Genomic DNA, 21,768 nt, shown 5'->3' on the forward strand with positions numbered 1-21,768 from the left:
AATATTATGAACGGCGATTAAAAATTTGCTACTAGTCTCCACCTGATGGCTACTTTTTTCATCGAAAATGCACCCCAAATAGATTTTATTTCAATATTTTTTTTAATAAAAAAGGATCCATACGAATTCTAAGCCCGAGTCACACCGACCATAGTACTGACATAAAATATACTCAGTGGTAGATTGTGGAGAGTTCTCTTGCGTCAGGCTAACAATGGGAGATTTTCGTGGTTTTCCTCTCCATGTAAAGTAAATGCGGGCTAGCTTCATCAAAAAGGCCTCCACGAAGGCAAATTTCTCCCAATACTTGATCCATGAGTTCCGTTGTCTTTTGAATCGGCTACAAAATTACAAGGATACGGAGTTGAATATTGGAAGTCGTAAATTCAAATATTGGGACAGCTGTTCAACGGTGTTAGGAAAAAAAAGGAGTTGTTATAAATATTTTATAGTTATCTGAAAATAAAAATTCATGTTTTTTTCCCTTTTAAATTAACCTTGTAATGTTTATCATATTTCGTAAAATACCTAAAATAATTGTCTTACATGATTAATATCAACATATTCTTCGCTTTAAATTTTCAATTTTTACTGCCACTGCTACAACTTCCCACTGTCCAGTGGCAAAGTTTCCTAGTTTTGTCCTTTAACAAAGACTACGATTAATATTGAATAAACATTATTATTACTATTATTATAAAATAATTTTATTAATTTAAAATGGAATAAAATGTCACTACATTTTTTTTAAAAAATATATAATACAAATAAAACATATGAGAAAAAAAAAGATAAAGTGAAGTTATTTACCCATCTTTAAGATATTTTAGTAAATTTTGGTACATGTTTTCGATCTTATATCGTTCTTAGTTTTTATTTTTTGCACACTGTTTTCTTTCATTAAGAATTTTTTAACACACATCTTGCTTACTTTATTCCAATCATCTATCAAGAAAAAAATATCCTATAACCGCGAATAAAAAATCCCCCTCGAAGAGCTTTAAATCCAATCATCAGTAACTTAAAGATATTTCAACGAGGAGATTTTAGATCTGGAAGGAAAAATATTTCTTCTGGCCGAAAAAAAGTTATATGAAACTGCTTAATTAAAATTTTTCTCAGAACTTGAAAAAAAGGGAAATATAAAGGGGAAGAAAGTCATCAGGTATTGTACAAGAACTGTGTAGAGTAAAAAATTCTTAAAAATTTTCTTTCTGATATTTCAGTTAAACCGTCTAATAAAATTATATTTTACGAATTTACGATATATACGATGCACTTTAAATAATATTGATTTTTAAAAAAAAATTATTCATGATTAATAAAGCAGATTTACAAAACTCAAATCAAGCAATAAATTTATACGCTTTTCTAAACTGACTCATTCATGTTCAGTTTTTTTTTTCGTTATAAGTATTTGTATGATCAAGTTTTTGAGACAAAAATTAAATAACGTGAGTGTAAACTCCTCATGTTTCTTATTTTGGCACAGTACTTGGGAATCATAAGAATATTTATCGCCAAGATTTCAAAATACAGAATTAAAATCATGTAATAAAAGCAGAGCAATTAAGATTTCTTGTTCATTTTCTATTGTTATAGAGCTGTAGTGACAGGTATAATTACATGAATTTATAATCATAAAGATTAATAAAAGATAACGAAATAAATATTTTTAACAAAAAATGGCTATAGTTGAGAATACGCTTTAATATAAATTTTAAAGCCTTCCTGAATCTTACTCCTTAAACGCTCTAGCACATAACTTAAATAACACAAAATATAAAGCTTCAGTAACAATGATGTTCATAAAAGTGCTTATTTATTTTCTAAAATGTAGACATTTTTAATTATCTGCTGATACTAAAAAAATCTTTCATTTAGATTTCTGACATTTCTATAGGGTCTTAAAAAATTTTTAACATGTTTCAGTTATTTTCAACTGCTATGACGTAAAAATGCCAAGCTACTATCAATTCAATTGTCAGAAAATTAATCAATTAGAGAAAAAAGATTTAAGACAACGAAAAATTGAGACTAACTTTCGTACTACTTAAATTCTCAAAAGAATAAAATGCATCCAAACCTGACAATTGCTTTAACCAGAAGTCAAACCTTCATCTCTTTATTTAAATACATGAGCGAAATTTTTCCAAATGTAGCTTCGAGTATTTTTGCGTAGCAACTATTGACTAACATAAAAAATTAACAAAAGAAATCTTAAAATGATCATCAAAAAATGTAGATCATTACAGTCTCAGATTAACATCACAGAAACGTTTTTGAGAGCATATAGAAATTATGATATGTTTTAAAGATGATTCAGAAACATAGAAGAAACCTTTTGTGATAATTGAGTTCGTGCGCAAATCTTATGAAAGTTTTTGAAGGGAAAAAGATTTAAAATTTTCTAAAAAACCTTTTCAAGATTTTGAAAATGCTTGAAATCTTCACACATCATATCACCTTAGAATTGAATTTTTGGAACAAAATGAAAAACAATACCGACCCAGACTCGTTGACAACGTTCCAAACAAATGGAGCGACACAAATGACCCATCTTTCGTTCTTTTTTTTTAATAATGTTCCATCTTAACGAGGAGGAAAAGACTTTTTTGGCAAAACTTTTTGCTCAAGTAAGAAATGTTAATTACTTTTTTTACGATATACTAAGAAACATTTCAAGACATATTATATAATAACTGCTGAAAGCGTTACTACAACTAAAAACTATCCGAAATTTTTTTTATCATGCAACAATTAAATTAAATAAAAATTGGAAAATACATAATATACAAAAAGCTTGGTTAATGCGCTAGTTGTCACATTTTTTTAAGTGACATTTTTAAAACTAAACTATCCTCTAGTATTGTTTCCAAATAGATTTTTTAAGTTTGTGGAATAACCGCTAAAATATATTTGACCTGATATGTAAGATATTTGATCTAATATGTAAGATATTTGACCTAACATATACCTTTCAGATATGCATTGAAATTTCTAATCTTTAGGGTAATTTTGCCTTATAAAAATGCGCGGAAATACTCATAATGATATTAGAGACTATGTGTTTTAAAAATAGTAATGTGTATTTTTTATTAGATTTTTTTAAATTCAGTTGTTGTTGTTGTTAATTTACGTCGCACTAGAGCTGCACAATGGGCTATTGGCGACGGTCTGGGAAACATCCCGGAGGATGATCCGAAGACATGCCGTCACAATTTTGATTCTCTGCGGAGGGGATTTAAATTCAGATAAATGAGTAAATAATAAGTCACGAAATACGTCGTACTAACATGTTATATACAAATCCCAGGATCATTTCGAAAAAAATTCAACAGTATAAACAAACATTTACCATTAAATACACCACAAATATTTATCTTTTTCTTTTAATTAGATAATTAAAATCGATTTATTTTTCATATATGTTTAAAGGAAAAATATCTAGAACAATTTATGTACCATTATATAATGAAATTAGCTTCTATTTTAATTAGTAACCCTAAAAATTTATTTTGTGTATAATTAGTCTAATTACAAAAGAATTTCTTTAAAAAACAATTAAACAAATTTTCAACTCGGTGAAATGTATGCAGAAGTTTTGTAAAAAAAAACCCCTTTATTGTGAAGATCCAACTTTTAATTATGCTTAAACCGAGAGCCAATTTAAAGAAAACTACTAAATATGAAACTGCTTAACTCCATAAAATTTAATTTTGAATTGTAATTAAATACAATGAACCAAACATAGCGATGTATGTCTTGATTTTAATTTTTTAAAATATTTATTTTACTTACTTTTAATAGAAAATCATGAGCCCAGTAAAAATATTAATGTTCTTTCTTATACCTCCTTTTTTAATGTTACAAAATTTGCAATTTCTATACTTAATTTATCAGCTACATTCAAATATATACAATTTAAATGTCCTCAAAATTATCAAAAAATTTTAATTTTAACTCAATTTCTATATAAATTCTGCTCTAAATAAGTTACTTAAATAGATACGTTAATTTAAGAAATTCACGGATTCCAGATTAATTAATGGATAATTAATTTGCTAAAAACATATTTAAAGAATTATATTGTTTGTATCATTGATAGTGTTGTATTGTTGATAACTTGTAAAACCATTTTAAATACCAGTAAGAACTAATGAGCAAAATATTATGGAATTGAAAGCTATAAAACAGTTAAATCAAATTTCATCAAAAGTTTAACTGATAAAAATATTAAACTCTACATTCAACAAATAAATCACGAAAAAATTATAAAAATAAATACAAAAAAATATTGAAAAAAAAAAGACATAAAAGTAAGTGAATTAAAAGAAAGTGACTGAAATGTTAAGTTATCATAAAACTTGTTGTTGTTGCTTATCCTCTCTGTCTGACGGAGTCAGACAAGATCCACGAGTTCGTTGACTGAAAGGAAGTCGAAGACTAGGAGAGGATTGCTAAAGAGATCCTCCTTAGAGAGTCCCATGCAATCCAAGAAGTGTTGAACTTCGTTCATAAAACTTAACAGACATAAAAGCAAAAACACGTTATACTATGATGAACGTAAATAACGCTACTCATCCTGCGTAAATTGTTCAAATGGTGTAGTAAACTAAGCCTGACAAAAAAACTAGAATAAACGAGGAAAGACTAATGAAGTTTGGTGGAGTCGTAGGACCTAAGATGTTTAAGCTCCTAATAGGACCTAAGATGTTTAAGCTCCTAAGGGTATCTTATATACCTTATAATTATCATCCTTAATTCTTCTCGTAAGAAAACATTCTTAACTTCGACAAGTTGGAGAAAAAATTATTTTATATGTTGAGGTAAATATTATCAGTCACCTAATTTTTTCTACAAAAAATAAAAACTTCATTTATTTATTTATTTTGAAATTGAATCACAATTTAATTTGATGCTTTTATATTGTGTATTTTTACACGACAAACCGCCGAACACATATACTGATAGGTTCGGAAACCACCACAGAAAAATTGGTACAAATAAAATAGTTACTAGAATAGTTACTAAAAATACTATACATATACTATATATATAGTTACTAAAATAGTTACTATATAAAATAGTTGCCCCTGTAATTCTGTTACTATTGAATATTATAACTCAATTAATGAAAAATAGTTAATGAATTCCAAATCAATAATTTTTCAAAAAAGAAAATGTTATAGTTGTCATTGTTAAGATTCGTAGCTTATTTTAATTTGGAAAAATCAAGTTTATAGAAATTTTTGGGTTGCGAATTTATTTTGGAAACATAATTTAGTATCTAAAATGCTACTTCAAATAATGCATATTCATCTAATGATAATTTTTATACATTTAAAATGAATCACTTAAATTATGGTGTAGTAAAAAACTACTTTTTGTAAATAATTGATTTTGGTATAATACTTAGTATAATATTAATTAGCTAAAAACATTTATTTTTATTGAGATTTTATGATTTTATTGAGATATATGAGTATTTTTCGAAATGAATATGGTATCAAATAATCTAAGATTAATTATTTGAATATTCATTTGGTTAATGTTCTCTTATTCATAAAATATTACTAGCACCATGAATTTTATCTTTTATTTAAGATGTATATGAAAACTTTTCATGTTTATTTTATGGCAGACATCGTATAATAATTTTGCACAGTATAAAAAAAGTAATAATCCAGAAAAAAACGACTGATATTTAAATTAATTGTAATTAAAAAAAAAGTTAGAAGCCAAAAACAAGCAAAAACGAAAATTTTGCTGTTTTTGGTTTCTTACTTTTTATTTAAATTGTTTTAGTAACACGACTTTGCTTTTAGCGCTTTTCCATTTTGATTTTTTCTTAAAATTTGCTTAAATCAATTTCATATTTTGATTGGATTAAAATTGATAATTAGCAATAGGAAAATACTATAAGTTCAATGACAGGACAGCTTATGTGATTTGAATATGCACCAATTAAACGGGGTTTTATTCCAAGCTTAGAAATTGTTGAATGTATCTCATTTAAATTTGAGCGAATAAATCCAAGAACGTAGAATTCGTGGCCTTTTAATTGGTTTCACTGCCGATGAGAAGGTGTCGACACGGTTACCTAATTAACCAGTTCAAAAAAGAGCGGGATTTTAAAGGAGGGGAGATCGGGATGTAATTCACTTCAAGGAATTTTCAGAGAAAGGGTTTTCGTTTCATTGAATTTATTGTGAACATTTACTTTATTGGCTTTCTTTTCACCTGGTATTGTCAGGAAGACCCCTCAACACCCCGCAAAAGAGGAGATAGAACAGGAAAACATCAAAAGGGAGAATATATTGATGGAATAATAAGTTCCTTGGATTAAACTAGGGACTTTACTTTAGTGCAAATTTGTTGAGAGGGATATAAAGGAAGTTCAAAGGCCCCGCCTGAGGGTGTCCACTCAAAAACCGGGCCGACGAGATCTTAACGAGGGTTGGCGTAGTTTGAGAGGTCGGGAATTAAATGGAATAGAAAAATCACATAGGGGGTACTTACCTATTTGATTGATGATAGTATAAATACAGAGGATAGTTGCACACCGAGAATAAACAGAGTTCAGAACTACGGTTCGAATACCCGCCATTAGGGAAGACGGCACCGGCGTGGTACACTATTCACCATCCAATATAAACAGCTATAAAATGTGTAAAAATTTTTATATCTAATTTGAAGAAGAAAAAAAGACAAATCTAAGTTCTCTATTTATCTGGAGTCTTAGAGAATAGAAAATGCTCTAAGTGATATATATTCTATAAGTTCGTTGTGGATGTTAGCGATTCAAGTCATGATTTTCGGCACGTTACGGATGGAACGTAGAACTTCATAACTGGCACGCTTCACAACTATAACACTCACAGAGGTTTCTGAGTCTGAAATATCGTAATTAGGCAATAGCGACGCCATCGGGATTGCAGGGAACTAGCCAGAAGGTTATCATATATTCTCAGTGCCATCTGCCGGAAGCCGCACCAAACTAATGTTGGTAAATGGGTCTATTTTTATGTGAATTCTTTTCATCAAAGCATTATTAAGATTAGCGGAATTGTGAATAAAAACAATGCCAAGAAGTCCAACGCTTGAAAGAATAATGGAATCTTGGGATTTTATCTATGTTTAATTTAAATTCAATTCTATTTATTGCGAAATTTTCCTAGCAATTATATTTCTATTCACTCAATAGTTAATATAAAAAAAAATTCGATTTGGAAACTTTGGATTTTATCCGTGTTATTCTTAACTAATATTGAATTGTAATTCTTAACTAATATTGAAATTTCGCAGCAAATAAGTTTTCATTTTCATTCAGAAATTTATAAAGGAAATCTCGATTGTCATATCTATATTTTTAAATTTTTTTGTAAACAAATAACTTTTTATGCATATTTAATAATAATACTTCTTTAAATGGAGTTTCAAAATATTTTAATCAATAGTTTAGCAGTAAAAATAATACTTGTTTAAACTCTATTTAAATAAGTATCATTTTTAAAATTGAAATTTACTTGTTATTAAAAAAGTTAGTGAAAATGGAATCTAGTTCTATGAAAGTTAAATTAATACCATATACTAAATAATCTGATAAGAAAAACGGAAATATTATATTTATTATATCTATTCAGGAATATAATTAAATATTCTTGTTATAAATAGACTATTTTAAAATTAACTAATTTCAACTTCTGGCGAAAAACTGCATGTCTACGGATATTCTTATCAGGAATATTTTTCAGAGAGGAGTAGTAGAAAATTTTGCCAGAATTCGTACTTATTTTTTATATTCTCTAACCAAACTGATAAAAAGTAGAAATTCATGACGCGGGTTTAAGAAAAGAAAAAAAAACAATGTAAACGAAATTTTTTTTACTGCATCAAATTTGATTCTTGCACAAATTAAGTACTTTCACACCATGCACTTTTCATTTATCCATACTATTAACATTGAAACATATAAGTTTGGAACAGTGCTTACAGTCAGCTAATAAGCTTTTTATAATTTTTTAAAAAAAATTTGCTTTAAACGTCAAAATTACATTTAAAAACTTCTTTGAACCAAATTTTAAAATTTGATTTAAATATTCAACTTAAAAAAAGGCATTATATTTCTGTTTAATAATTACTGAAAACTTAAAAAATATACCACGTAAGCGTGCCATATTTGATTTAAAAATTTGAGACAAGATAGTTTTACCTGGCCAATATTTATTTCCTTCTTGCAACTGCGAATTTTTTGCATCACATATTTTAATAAAAGTGCTTTTTAATAATCAACACGTTATTTATATATTATAATATATAATCTTTGTTTAGAATCAACATTTCATTACGAAAAATCTAAAGTTTGCATTTACAAATTTTTATCTTTTAATATCGTAAGTGAAGAACATCTTTTTTTTTTTTCCAAAATAATATGACCTTTCTTTCAGGAGGGGGAGGTGTTTCCCTAAAGAATATACAGACGACTCATGACAATTTTTTTCTAAATGGCTTGTATGTGACATTCAATTGAAAAAAAGTGGTACTCAGCGTACGTTGATTTGGAAAACACTGCAGACTAGAATGCGTTTGAAGCAGTTTTGACTCTTCCGTCCATAGGGCCCTTAAACATAAAATCCTCAAAAACCAAATGAAATATATTCAGATTCTTTAAAGAAAAAAAAAACTGTAAATTGCAACGAGATTGGTGTTAGATATTTAAAAAAATAGGATTGTAGAGCTATTGGTGAGAAACAGAAGAGAAATCCTCTGTAAGTACGACAGAAGTTAAAGTGAAACTGACTTCATTTGCATAACTTTAAACTTAATTTTAGTGAATGAATTGGATGGGTAATAACTGCAAAGAGATTATTTTTTCCCCCAATTATCTCTTTGAAATCGTCTCTATCTTCGACTCTTTTTTTTTCTTTTTTTGTTTTGGAAAAGGCATAGCTGTACTTTCCAAAGAAATTAGTGGAAGAAGAACTGTGAATTACAACGAGATTGATATTAGATATCTTTAAAAAAAATAGGAATGCTGAGTTCATTGTACACAAATTCCTTTCTATTTAATGAATAATTGTTCTGGTTTTACTTTTAATAATAAAATTATTATTTTTGTATTTTGGTTTATAGTTAACTATCATTACATACGTATTTAATGGTAGTTATTCTTATGCTTCTTGATTACTTTTTAGAGTAATATTTCAGAATATATATTTCTACTTTTTAGAACATATTTAGTTCTGAACTTGTTATTTCGAAAACTCACTATCTCGAAATTTTTTAGAGTCCCTTCAACTTAGACATATCGAGAGTATACTGTGCAATTACAATTAAAACTATTTTATTTAAAATCACTGTTTATATTATACCGAAATAATTGAACAAAATTAGTTTTAACAAATATATAATTACAAAATATTGAAGTTGTGCAAAACTATTATAACAAAAGCTAGATATTTAAAAAAAGTAAATTTGTTTAGTAAATATTTCTAACCAGGAGAATTATTATAAATGCAACTTTTTTGCAAGCAACTCAGTTAAGACTTTCATTTCAGAATTTAAGAATCGGAATATAATTTATTAATAAAATGCATCACTGAATAATTCATTATTTTATATTATATGCAGAGAAACACGTGTATTTTTTCTAAATAGTATTACAAAGTTAATATAATTACAAGTATTTCAGCAGCAATAAATTTATATCACATTATTTTTTTTTAAAGTGACGGTATTTAGAACTTTTTAATGGTGTGTGCCACACATGTCAGTCTATTAATTTTAAAATTTATCTTTAGCTTTATTTTACTACTTTATTGTATATTTTTTAAGATGTTTGTAGGCGTTTGTATTTCATAAAGTCTTTAACTTTATTGCATTAAGGTTTATTTTCACAAACCTTAATAATTCAATTTGAGTATTTTTTTCTCACTATAATTATATGTAAATAAGTAAAGAAATTCAATATATATTTATCTATATAAATAAATTCCTTAATATCGAAGACTTTATATTTCTCAATTAACCTATTGGACTTTTTAACTCACCGGATTCGGTATTGAGCAAATACTTTTAACTGCAACTCCAAATTCGAGCCTTCAGCTTTACTTTTAGAAATAACTTTTTTTTAAGAATAAAATCAATGAACTTGACAGTATGGCGCTTTTAATGGCGTCTGGTTTAAATGTTTTGTAAGGGGTAATTTGAAAAGATAATTTCATGCCACCCTCACGCTGAGGTTTGAACCCATGCAATGTCAAAGAACTGCCATATAGCTATATAGTTAGGTGAGACAAAAAAAAAATGACTTTGGGAGACTTTTATAGCGATGATAAAATTTTCATCTTGTAAGATTATCTAACCTCTAATATTCTAACTAATTTGACAAGTAATTACGAAATTAATTATTATTATTATTATAAATTATATTATTATTATAATATATTATGAATTATATTATTATTATAAATTATATTATTATTATAATATATTATGAATTGTATTATTATTATTATAAATTATATTATTATTACAAATTATAATGAATTATATTATTATTATTATAAATTATATTATTATTACAAATTATATTGAATTATATTATTATTATTATAAATTATTATGAATTATATTATTATTATTATAAACTATTATAAATTATATTATTATTATAATAAATTATTATGAATTATATTACTATTATTATAAATTATATTATTATTATAAATTATCATTAATTTTTTTAAATGTAACTAATTACGAAATCATGCGCAAAAACATACTTCCTCTAGATCAGGGGTTGCCAAACTTTTTTGATCATCGACCCCTGTATAATTTTTCGAAATCTCCATCGACCCCTACAAACGTAATTTTCTGTTAATTAAAATAAAACTCTATTAGATACAGTGTCTGTACATTTATTTTATGATTTTAAACATTTATTAAAGTAATAGTACATTGTGTAACAATAGTTTTATGAAAAATATATTAATATTGAAATTTACAAAAATTGGTCAATTTTGTAATTTTCGTAAAAAAATACAAAGTGTGCTATAGTTTTGTCGCGGGCTGTACTAATCCATATTATTAAAGCTTACCTTCTTTTTTGTGCATTGATAATTAAAATTGATATCTAAACCAAACGAATGGTTTTATCGAAACAATAACTAATTATCCAAAACTATAAAAGTTTTAATAATGACACTGCAAATATTCAACACAGTTGGCAAAGATAGCTGAAACTGCGTATGATATTTGCATTTGTAGCGTCAATGCTCGTCACACGTGACATTTGGACAAGCGCACATATGCATATGACTTATAAACTGCGCTGAGTTCGTGCCACTGCGCGGTGGAACGTAAATACTTGTTTCACCCCAATAAATATACGTTTATTAATTTATGTTTTATAAAGAAACTGATATTGAGTCAATTATAAAAAAATTCACAAATTTTACATACTTAATTAGGTATGTGTGATTTGCGTATTGAGAACTGTTTTTTTTTTAAACCCACAATCGACCCTTCCGATTCGGATCGACCCCCATTCGCCCCCCTGTCTCAGATCAACCCCCGCAACCGTTAAATAGACCCCTGGGGGTCTATATAGACCACTTTGGCGACCTCTGCTCTAGATTAACATTCCTAAATACTCAAAATATGTGACAATTGTATAACTCGTTTATTTAAATATAATTTCCATAAATTTTAAATTTTTTTTCATCAATTAATTTCTTAATGGTCAAAAATAGTTTAAATATGAGGCATGCGAATTTTTATCTTAATTTAAATTATGTAATCCAAAGAAAAATATATCTATAACATTTGAAGAAATCGGTTAAATAGCTGCGGAGAAATAAAATTTTAAAACGTATTTTCATTTGTACAGAACTATATCGATTCTGTTCAAATTTTGGATTTTTTCTTTTGAAATTATGTAATTTACAATAATGTAAAAGTCTGTATATGTTACAATTAAAAATGTTTTCGACTGTTAATAAATTACATATTAAAAAATTATTACCATGCTTTTTAAACGAACATTTTTAATTAGAATCAGCTTTTGATTAACAAGTTTTATAATTGTGTGTGAAAAGTTTCTGATTTTCTTTCACGAAAGTTAAAAGAGCTATTTTTTTAAGAGAATCAAACAGGCTTGTTATTTTTGATTTTTTTAAAATTATGGTATATGTTATTATGTAAATTTCGTTGACAGAAGTTTATTCATTCATTTATTTTTGCAAGTGTATTTTTTCTTAAAGGTTTTCTTTCTTTTTTTTTTCTTTTTTTTTGCGGGAAAGTGGATCAAAACTTTTAAGAAAAACACATAAAATGGCAATGGAACGAAGGATGAAACCGAAGTATTTAAACACTGGAAAAAAAATGTATAGTCAAAACAATAAGAATATGATAAAATTTACAGTGTTTCTGGCAGAATGGGAACACTGAAATAACTCGATACATTTTACCTAAGAGCTTTGGTTATGATTTTGGTAAATTAAACAACAAAATATTTTCTTATAATATGTGTTAAAATTTGGTAATTTCATAATACCTAAGAGCATGTCATAAAAAGCAATTATTTAAGTGAATTTACTTTTCTGGTTTGTAATTTTTGCTTTATGTGTGGTATTTAGAACTATTATTTTGAAAAACCAGAATTTCGGTAAACCATTTCCATATGAACGAAAAAATTACTAAATAAATGGTTCAAATACCGTATATTTATTTTTACTTCCAGAATTATGAGTTTATTCAACCAGAAAAGTCTTTACCATTCAGTACGGTAATTTTACGTGAACTTTTTTTCGCCGTGTAACTTCAGATTAAGAGCTATTTTTTTTTTTTTTTTTTTTTAAAGAATCTGGCAAATTACGCATGTTTGGATATTTGTCATTTTTTTATTTTCTTAAAATTTTCATACGTTCTTCTTGTAAAACTATTAGACTCTATAGACAATTAGTGTTTTTTTTTGGGGGGGGGAGGGGGTCAAAACTGAAGATCATCTGGAATTTAAAAAAAAAAGAAAAAGAGAAAGAAACATCGATTTTCAAGTAGAAATATTTTTTGTGAATTGAGTGAATTACGGCATTGACCATTATTTTACGTTTTACTGCGTACAGTCCGCAAAAAAAAAAAAAGATATCACCCTGAATAACTTTCGTTCTAATGATCGGATTTTCACGAACTAAGTGTTAATCTTAATGGTTCTTGGGGGTGACCTCAAATATGCTAATTAATTGGTGCTAACTATTAATTAAGTTACGAAATCAGACACAAAAACGTACTTTCTCTGAATAAACATATATTTTTTCTTACATATTTGGATTCTTAACCTTCAAAATATAGGGGGGTAGCCGCAATCTGGGAAATATGGTCCCCATAGTTTGGTCAGGAGAGAGATCCAAAGTTCGTACCCCTTAATGTTAATTTCACTTTTTACGTTTTTAGTCATATTTTAAAAACTAATAAAGCAATTCGAAGAAAATTTCACCCAGTCATAAAACTCATTTACCCAAAGATAATTTCACAAAAAAAATAATTTTTAATAATTGTTAATTATTTTTTATTATTTAATTAAATTAAGGATGAAAAATTTTTGAATTATAAGGTATGAATTTTTTTATACCATATTAATCTACATATTTTTCAATTGAAAAATCTAAAGTTTCAACTGTTTTAATTTATTAGAAGCTGAGAAAAATTAAAATTAATTATTTTTAAAAAAATAATTTGGCGACAATGAAGAAATGATTAAATGGGGCGATTAATATTAAAATGTGATAAACTTGCGAGGAACTTGACTTCGCGCGCTTAGCATAAAATTTCATTCATATTTTTTTCGCTAATAATCGTTTGCTTATCTTTTCATTTTTATTTTTTTAAGCTATAAAATACGATGTTTCTTTTTTAGTCGTCTAAAATTCTATTTGCAATTTAGTAAAGAAATTTGAATAAAGCATTTTATTGAATAAAATACATTTTATTCAGAGAATGTGGAGTTTTATAAAAGCATGCTTCTGATAGAATATGATTATACAACAGATTGTGCTTCTTTAATGTGATTATTTTTTAGTTTTTAGTTTTTTTTTCTCAATAACTGATAAAATTTCAATAATATACATAGGAATGAATAAATTTGGAATAAAATATTCATCAATTTCTTGAATATATATTTTGTAAATATTAATAAAAATACGTAGTCAACATTTTTAAGCATCTCTCACATCATCGCAAATTTCTCAAAATCTTATAGGGTAAACTAACCAGTTATTTGTTATTAAATGCAAATTATGTAAAAAAAATTTAGATAACTTACATAATATTGTTTTAAGCTTTTGGTGGTTTAAATAATAAGTAGTAAGATAACCAAGTGAAGGAACAGTTCTTAAATTGAATAAACACTAAATTTTCCAGTGAATGAACACTTAATTTTGAGAATGTTTGATGCTCGTTAGGAATCCTTAGGCCACACAGATATCTGTCGCCCTGTAGATGCCTGAATTGACAGATGTTAACACAGGCGGGCATTAGGAAAAAAAAATCTTTTAAGTTTTCGTGCCCCCATTTCAGTGTCTTAAGGGCCTTACGAGCTCTGTTTAAAAAGAGAGTATCATATCAGATATATATATATATATATATATATATATATATATATATATAAGAAAACAAAAATAATCATAGTAGCAGTATTTGGTGGTAAATGTAGCTTATCGTAATTGAAGAATATGCTGTGCGACATTTTATGGTGAATTTGCGAACGTAAGTTTCAGAATGCATCGAAACATGTGGATGCTATTTGCTAATCATCTTTATCCAAAGAAAACCATGTAACGTAAATATCTTGCAAAATGAAGCAATTTTTTACACAATGAATCACACAATATGCAACATATTATTTCAATATCTTATTCTTAAACATAAAATATTTCAATGTTTTTAAAATGTCACTAAACATTCAGCAATTCATTGAGTTATAGAAAAAAGAAATATCGTAAATTATAGAAAACCTTGTGAATGTGTATTAGAATTACTATACAATTTACATTTTATTTTTCAAGCACTTTTTTTTCCTTCAAACTTTCATGCCTAGAAGACTCGATTAAAGCTGTAAAAATTATTATCCCTAAAATTTTGTATATAGCTAATTTTGTATATAGCTAAAATTTTGTATAAGTTATGTTAATTTGATTTTAGTATGAAATCCTCGAATAAACATAGCAAAAATAGCATAATCTAAATAATATCAGATAAAAAGTTCATGTATTTAAATTCTAAAAACTTAAAAATCGATTCAAATTTTCTTTTCAAAGGAGTATAAAATAATTTTTTTTTTTTTTTTTTTGCTTTTTGGACATAAATGAACTTAAAAATTGTCTATTGCCTAGAAACTTCAAGATGTTTTCTATTAACTATTAATTAAACCTCTCAGAGCAATCACAAAACATTATTTCAATTTTTTTACAGTCAGAAATTGGTTGCCTAGCAACCTAGTAAAATTAAGCGTTTCTCTTTTGAATCAGTCAATGGGTTATCTTAAAATATTTATTTGCGCAGGCGACTTTTTTTGGCGGTTTTCTGGACTATCGCCAAATATATAAACCTTTATTGCAACCCAATTTACGACCCAATTGTTTTAAAATTTTGTCTACCCCCCTAATTCAAGTGTCTAGATTCCAAATATGTAAAAAAAAATTTATGTTTATTCAGAGAAAGTACGTTTTTGTGTCTGATTTTGTAACTTAATTAATAGTTCGCACTAATTAATTAGCATATTTGAAGTCACCCCCAGGAACCATTAAGATTGACACTTAGTTCGTGAAAATCGGATCATTAGAACGAAAGTTATTCAGGGTGATATCTTTTTTTTTTGAGGACTGTACATACTAACTATAAAGAAATAAATGCTGAATCTTTCTATCAAAAGTCAAATGTCTTCCAAAAAGTTTCTTCAAAACAAAAAAGGCAATTTTCTTAGACTTAGATCTTGACGATCTAAGCCTAAGAGTATAAGTAGGTATCAGTAGTATCTAAGTAAGTATCAGTAGGTTTTGACAACCAACTGATACTAACAGTGAATCACAAAGGTATATATTTCTGTGACTAATGCCTAAAATAAACTTATGCGTCGTGTATATTTGTCGTGACCTTAAAATTGACCTTAAAGTAGCAAGAAATTGAAGTTTTTCAGAACTCTGAATGTGATTAACTGCTTTCAGCAAAAGTAGCCAAATTTGCTGGAAAAGAAGGCTTCAGTACAGAGTAAACAGACTCATTAGTTTATCTCATTTGATTAATCCTAAGGATCCATAGAATCTAAAATTTTGTTTGTTTTCACAGCACTGTTCAGTACTATTTATCCATAAAAGCTTTTATAATTTCTGATATATTAATTGTATCGGCATGAGTGAGGTTTTATTCGATTTAAAGGAAGAAAAAAACGCATCAAACAATATATCACTTGTCTAGACAGTAAAATGTAAGTATAGCAAAGTGTACCCTAAAATGTCCATTCCTTCTCAGTAACTTCTAGATTGAGAATGCAGCTTACCTCGGGGAAGGTATAATAATTTCAAATATACATATTGGCCTAAATCACATCTTTTTAAAAATAATTTACAGCATTTCCCTAACTATTCATGTATTCAATTACTCTGGTACGGATCTTAAACTTTAGAGCAATATTTTTAAAAAAATGCTGAATCAGTAATCATAATTACCCTGTTTATTGATTTTGTTTTTCTTATATTTAAAACTTCTTTTCCAGCAAATTTCATACTTGTCTAATTTTGGTGAAGGCATTTAAAGATCTTAAACGCTACGCAAAACTTCAATTTCATGCTACTTTAATGCCAATCTTAAGGTCACACCAAATATACTCCACACATATGCTTATTTTTTTAGGTACTACTCATTGATTTATATTCCCATAAATATATACCTTTAATATTCACTGTTGGTGCTAGTAGATTTTGACGGTCAATGTCTAAAAAAATAGCCTGCTTTTCGATGATTTTTGAGTTATCTTTGACCTTCAATGCAAAGGTCCACTGAAAGTATTTACGTCTGAATAGTTAATGTAAGTGTTGTAGAACGTGAAAAAATAATCAATGTCATGATTTACAAAATGAACTGTCACTTGTAAATTTATGTGATTTTTTTCAAAATTGAATAGTTGACCCTATAAAGCTTCAAATTTTTTTTTAATTTTTAAAAAAAAGTATATTTTTCGAATACCTTAAAGATATATATTTCTATAAATACATATCAAAAAGTATAACTAAAAAAATTCAAATGTGTGGTATATATCTAGCATGACTTTAAGATTAGTCTTAAAGTATCAAGAAACTGAAACTTCGACAAAACTAGTCGAGTATGAAATTTGATGGGGAAAAAAAAGCTTTGAATATAATGAAAACAAAATCACTCAACAGTCGTATGGTTACTCTAGATTAGAACATGTCCTAAAAATTTCAACAAAATCAAATATAGCAAGCATCTAACCTTTACTGACTCTTAAAAAAATTGGCTCTTAATTAGTTTTCGATTGCTGACCTAGAAGAAAAAATATCAAGGTAGGGTTAATAATCTTTCGGATTCATGTAAAATATATTAGTATCCAATCTGAAGAGAAAACAACTAGCATTCATTTTGTGAAATCATACCTGTAGAAAATTGGCTTTTCAACAATTGTTATTCTTAGCAAATATGTCCAGGAACAAATAATGTTCAAGAGCAAATATCTCTCGAAAATATCACTCAGAATAAATATCACAAAATAAATTCGAGTAGCTTTCAAAAAACTAAATTAAGCTTAATTTCAGAGTTTAAAAAGTGCAACGTAATTATTTGAAGTAAGCTCTGTTATCTGATTAAATGAATTGCAAATATAAGTGTGGATGGTAATGTCTCTTGCTCTAGAAATCGTCTTATATTATTAATATTTAAGTATTAAATATTATCCTTAATATTTTCGCCTTCATTAGAATTAAAAAAAACATGAATACTCTCAAAATAGGAATTGCATTAAATATGTTTACATTCTTATTACACAGAGAAAAAAAGTATAGCTAAAACTACCAGAATATGGTCAAATTTAAAATGTTTCTGGCCCTATGGGAAGACAAAAAAGCTTGGTAATTTTTACTGAAGCCCTTGATTGGTAATGATTTTGGTAAAATTCACTATGAAATATGGTTTTATAATAAGTTATAAAATTTGGTTAGTGTGGTGAAATTTGGTAAGAATCATAGATGATAATGTCTCTTTGTCTAGATAGAAATATGTTATTTTTGCCCCCTTCACACCTTCTGGCATTTCTGTGGCCGATGGGACAAACCCCAAGAGCTCGCCATTAAAATATATATATATATATATATATATATATATATATATATATATATATATATATATATATATATATATATATATATATATATATATATATATATATATATATATATATATATATATATATATATATATATATATATATATATATATATATATATATATATTATAAATTCATCTTTATACAATATTAAAATTTATTTTATATATTAGTTATTTAGATTTTACTAGCCTCTAAAACTCAAAGATTATTGTAAATTTTCCACTTCTTCGCAAGAATCAAATAAATCATTGCGTTGCCAATTGTTTGGAAATGCTTCAGTAGTCATAACTATGATGGTATTAGGCACTTATATCTAACAACATACAGCTAGACGAGTTTTAAGTTAAAATAAAGATAGGGAGTATGGGAATTTTAAACAGCGAAATGTTCTTAGGAGTTTAATTGCAGTTAAAGGCGTGCCGTCTGCATTTGATTGCAGATGGAGTGTAAGTGTTGAGCCGCAACGAAATTGCCCTTAATGATAATTAACAGGGTTTTCAATTACGGAGGTTAAGTAAATGGTTGAGATGCATAACTTAGTTTATTGTCTTCGCAGTTAGTGATTGCATGGAAGTGTTATGATTTTACCAACTATTTACTTATGCGTTCATTGAATCTTAGAGAAAGTATAGTAATTATTATAAGAGGAAAAGCTTCTCAAATTAAAAATATGATGCGAAGATAGTAATTTTTTAAACCAGCCTGAGAATAATACGAGTTTCAAAATCCCCAGAGAAATTGGTAGGGGATCTTTTTTTTGGTTTTGGAATATTCATTATATTTTCATCTGTTTCAAGAGACAAAAAAACTATGTAAATTGAACTTTAATTTGAAACATTAGAGACGAATTGGCAACAGTAATGTGTGCTAATGTTTTTATTTTTCTAAATTGTCATAATATATTAGAACTTGGAATAAAAACCCAAAATGTTGCGTTTTTTAAATTACGTTAAAATTCGATATTTAAAATCCATTTTTGAGAAAATTCCTATTTAGTCGTTTGTTGAAGTTAACTTCTTCATTACATAGTTAGTTTAAAAAACACTACATAATATAAATTATCAATTTTAAATGTAATTTATTTGTATACAAGGGCGTCGGCAGAATAATATAAAAGGGGGTGCAACCCTCAAGCAAACTACCCCTCCCCTTCCCGCCAAAAAAATTTTTAATGTTCTGTTATTGCATTTTGTTTTGTTATTACATATACTTTCATCTGTTAATTCTTCATTGTTAACAAGATATTTAAAAAGAAAGTACGAATTTCTTGTACTTGCAAATTTTGACACGAGAAACTGTATTGATGGCGTTGGCATAGCTACTGACTTTGAAACACAAATAACTACAAACAGTAGTTTCGTATACTAACGTGTTTGTGCACGCTTAACATTGGTATTTATTGTGTTGATGAGGTTTTACAGTTGTGAAAAGTCAGTTTGTGTTATACACCTTTGTCAAACTAAATAACTAATAGAAAACATTATATTATTTATATTTTATTGAATGAAATTTAAAAATATAGCTTAGATATCTGCCAAGTTTGGGCATGCTCAGTGTGCATAATAAAAGAATCAAAGATGACTCAGAATTCATTGAGAAAGTTTAAAACAGATTTGGACAGCAAACAAGACGATTACTATTTTTGTTTGATTAAACAATTTTTTAACTGTTATGTATCAATTATTTAATTATTTGTTTTTGAATAAAAATTTTTTATAACGAAATTGTTTTTCTGTATCGCTTTAATTGTTAAAAAAAAAAGCCAGGGGGGTGCAAGTGCACCCACTTGCACCCCGCTGCCGATGCCCTTGTTTGTATATCAAATGAAGTATAATATTAATTGAAGAGTATATAAGTTGTCTATTATAATAAAATAATAAAAACTATCAATTTTAAATTTAATTTATTTGTATATTAATTGCAGTATAATATCAATTGAAGAGTTTATAAGTTGTTTATCAATAGAAACTGTGTTTGAAACCAAACCATCAAACTCTACATTTAAACTTTAATTTTTTAGTTTCGTAGTAAATAGTTAACTTGAATCAGAAACAATAAAAAGAAATTTAAGTTAGTGATTTTATTCCAAAAACAGTGAAAAAATACATTGAAAATCGATTGAAATCTTCTGAACTTATATCGATTCAAATGGCATGCGTATTATAGCATTATGCGTCATTTGTAAAAGACAAACTTTCTAGATTTCACTTTAAGTCCGATGTTTTTTAATGATGCAATGTAGACTATTTGGGTGAATATTTCCTAAGTTAGAGTTAGCTTTAAATTCAATTTATGTAGCCCATGTAAAATCAATTAAAGTTTAAAAAGTACAATTAGTTCTGATAATGGTCTGAGTTAAAATGAGGAAGGAGAAAATAATTCCTTATAACAACTTTGAATTGTTAACTTGAAAGATAATTTGTTTCTCTGATTAAAAATTTTCAAGCATTCATATAGAACGTAAATGTTTTTATATCAGTTATTGTAAGTTATGCAAAATACAAAAATTAATTTGCATGTGGACAAATAATTAGAAGTTTCAAAAGATACGCCTCGTATAAATAATTCTGATTTTTGGAGAGTTTTAATCCGTTTCATTTCTTTAAAAAAATTAAGTAGTCTTTGAAACACATTTATTAACAAATTTATGTATTTTTTTATAATTAATTGATAATAATAATAATAATTGAATAATTAGTTTGAAATTGGCTCCGTTCCACAACTTTTAAAATACGTTTTGTCGTAAATCAATTGTTTCCTTCTTTTCAAAGCAAAGTAGCTAAAATTTTATAACATATTCTAAGATTTGAATTTTTGTGCTCATATTAAGAAACAAGTGTTATATCTACAATACTTATTAGTATGGAATGGTTGAAAACCTATGAATAGAAATATGCAAGAAAAAATGGTTTTAAATATGCATAAACTCATCAATTCTTCTTGAAATTATAAAAATTTTAAATTTTTGTGGCGTTTTCCAAAATTAAAAATTAGATACATAAATGTTAATTTTCCTTTTAGTTTTAAAATTTGGAATAAATATTTTTGAAATAATCTTCAAATTTTAGAATTGCATATGAATTATAGATAAACATTAAAATGAAGTTAGAATGGCGTTTCAGCTGGAATTATAAGATATATAATTTCATGAAATATTAAGATGCACGTCCCCAGGCTCACAAAGTACGAGAGTATACGTACTAAAGAGCACCCATGCTCAGTAATGAGAGAGTATCAAATTGCGTATACCAGTGGTCGGCAAACTTATTAGCCAAAGAGCCAAATATGAACATTACAACAATTTTTTAAAAAAATTGGGAGCCAAATCTGCTTGTTTAGTAAACTTTTATTACACTAAATAAGTAGTACAC

At 26.9% G+C, this 21,768-nt stretch overlaps 1 protein-coding gene across 5 annotated transcripts in view; it reads right to left on the reverse strand.

The window, feature by feature from the left end:
- The window catches only part of LOC107437280 (tyrosine-protein phosphatase 69D), a 485,726-nt gene extending 478,810 nt beyond the window's left edge, over positions 1–6,916 (reverse strand). For all 5 annotated transcript variants that reach the window (XM_087154666.1, XM_071187583.2, XM_087154665.1 and 2 more), the window contains exon 1: positions 6,523–6,916. In XM_087154666.1, the coding sequence (XP_087010792.1) occupies positions 6,523–6,610 (88 nt within the window). In that variant the 5' untranslated portion in view covers positions 6,611–6,916. The remainder of the gene's footprint in view (positions 1–6,522) is intronic.
- Positions 6,917–21,768: the final 14,852 nt, after the last annotated feature.

The sequence above is a fragment of the Parasteatoda tepidariorum genome, chromosome 11 (assembly GCF_982258835.1).
Source record: "Parasteatoda tepidariorum strain Cologne lab strain chromosome 11, Ptep-v5.0, whole genome shotgun sequence".
Taxonomy (NCBI): Eukaryota; Metazoa; Arthropoda; class Arachnida; order Araneae; family Theridiidae; genus Parasteatoda; species Parasteatoda tepidariorum.